The following is a 2,271-nucleotide window of genomic DNA, read 5'->3' as shown; positions in this document are numbered from 1 at the left end:
TCTGGCCCACTGATCCCTGCACAGAGCTCCAGCAAATACAGCTGATTAAACAGCAACCGATTAAAAACTCAGGAGAAAATAGGGCAGGAAAACCCCGGTCCGTGGCATGGGGACCACACACCCAGCCCCAGCCCCACTCTGCCTCCAGCTCCTGCTGTCCCCTTAGCTCTGCCCCTCTGGACCAGGCTACCCCAGCTCACACAGAGGACGGGACCTTCCGGCCTCCTGACTCCCTGATTGGCCTGCCTGCCCTATCAATCAGGCTGAAATGGAGTGCTGGCCTCTCGCCATTGGCCCTGGTGCCTGCCAGTCTGGGTCTCATCCCCTTTCTGTTGGTACTGGGAGCCAGCAACCAAACCCCACTGAGTGTCCATAGGGCGACCGGTTTTCATCTGTGTTGTACAGGAGAGGGCGGCCGTGTCTGTCCGCGTTGCCAGGGGGCGGCCGCCGTGTCTGTCCGCGTTGCCTGGGGGCGGCCATGTCTGTTGCTAGGCGATGGTGTAATTTACACCGCATAGGACACAGGCAGCAGGAAGTGACATGAGCCGTGGCGTCCTGGGTCCGCACTGGGGAGGGTTAAGCCGGGTCGGCACCTTTCCCAGGCGCGGGGCCGAGCCTGCACGGGCTCACTCTGATTTCAGGTTTCCCGGGCTGGTCCTGCACGTTAACGCTTCTCGAAGGGCTCGTTCTGGGAGTCTGTAATACAGAACTGAACTGTTGGTGGGTGGAAGGAAATAAGGGTTTTCAGATGTTTAAGAAGCTTCATTTACAAGTAAATTAACCTGCAGAGCCCCCCGGCGCGGTGCCCAGGCCCTGGGCAGTGCGAGTGCCGCTGAGAACCAGCTCACCTGCCGCCTTCGGCCCGGGTGCCGCCGGTTGTGACCCCGGGGTTAAGCCAAAGTCAGGAAGTGGCCTCACGGCAGAGGTCAAAGGTCACGGGACAGTCACCATCGGCCTGTTTGGTGGGATGGGAACGCGGGGGAAATAGCAGCGTGAACTGGCCCTGGCCTGTTATGGGCCAGTGGGGACCAAGGATGTTTTAGCCCCACCTTATCTGCATAGAACACGCCCCTGTCCCAACAAGCCACGCCCCTACTCCATGCCACATGTACCAAATCTCCGGGGGTGGGAGGGGTCCGGCGGCCCTGGCTCTGGGTGGGGGCTATGAGGGGGATCGTCTCCCTGGGGGTTGGGTTCATTGCAAACCAGGAGGTGCCACCCCCCCAGCCAGCCCCAGCATTGGCGCAGCGCCGGCTCCAGGGCAGGCTCAGTAATGCAGAGGCCTCATGTCCATCTGTTCCTCTCCGCACACCCCGTACGGTCATCGCCGCGTCGGGCCAGACACCAGGTGGAACCGGGGACCCTGGACCAGCCGGGCAGGGGTTTGTCTGGGGTCTCACAGAGCCTGCACCGGGCTGAATGACCTGGGAGCGGGAGAGTTTCTGCTAATGCCGACCCGTGCTCTGCCTGGCTTGTCCTGCTGTGATCCTTGGTCTTGGCAGACCAGTCAGCTGCGCGCTCGGCCAGATGTGCCCTGGGGTTGTGTTGCTTTCTCGGGACCTTCTCCAGGTCTGTCTGACCCCTCACTAAAGTGCAACCCCCACCCCGAACCGGACCCAGGAGTCCGTCTGGGGCCTTGCCTCGCCTGCGCCAGTCTCAGCCTGGCTCTGGCGGTTTGGCACTGTGGGTTCCCGGTCAATCATCTCCGTTTCCCTGACCCGGGCTGGGTTTGGCACATGTCCTCAGGGAGTTGCTTTGAGCCCAGTTCTCCAATGTGTCGAGGTCGTTGTGTCGCTGGGAGGTTTGATGAGCGCCCTTGGTGCTACAGGGGTCCATCGGGGGTCCGGGTGGCAGCTTGACCGCCCCCCGGTCTCTCCCTGACCCTTGCTCTCACCCGCCCAGCCCTGGCGCAGGAGGTGCAGACGGAGAACATGACAGTGGTGGAGGGTGGTGTGGCCGAGATCAACTGCCGGCTGCACCGATACGATGGCTCCATTGTGGTGATCCAGAACCCGGCCCGGCAGACGCTCTTCTTCAACGGCACACGGGGTGAGGGGAAGCTGGGCGGGGGGTCTGTGCACGTGTGGTGACGGACTGCTGGGCGGGGGGTCAGGCATGCAGGGTTAGGGGCTGCTGGGTGGGGGATCTGTGCACACGGGGTAAGGGGCCGCCGGGTGGGGTGGGGGGTCTGTGCACGCGGGGTGAGGGGCTGCTGGGCAGGGGGTCAGGCATGCAGTGTGAGGGGCTGCCGGGCGGGGGGGTCTGTGCACG

The 2,271-nt window shown here is 63.2% G+C and overlaps 1 protein-coding gene across 1 annotated transcript in view; it reads left to right on the top strand.

The window, feature by feature from the left end:
* Positions 1–1,859: 1,859 nt before the first annotated feature.
* The window catches only part of LOC116818407 (cell adhesion molecule 4-like), a gene marked incomplete at its 5' end in the record, with an annotated part of 6,107 nt that continues 5,695 nt past the window's right edge, over positions 1,860–2,271 (top strand). The window contains one exon of the mRNA XM_075071400.1: positions 1,860–2,086. Coding sequence (XP_074927501.1) covers positions 1,860–2,086 — 227 coding nt within the window. The remainder of the gene's footprint in view (positions 2,087–2,271) is intronic.

The sequence above is a fragment of the Chelonoidis abingdonii genome, chromosome 11 (assembly GCF_003597395.2).
Source record: "Chelonoidis abingdonii isolate Lonesome George chromosome 11, CheloAbing_2.0, whole genome shotgun sequence".
Lineage (NCBI taxonomy): Eukaryota > Metazoa > Chordata > Testudines > Testudinidae > Chelonoidis > Chelonoidis abingdonii.
This window is presented reverse-complemented; position numbering and strand designations above follow the sequence as displayed.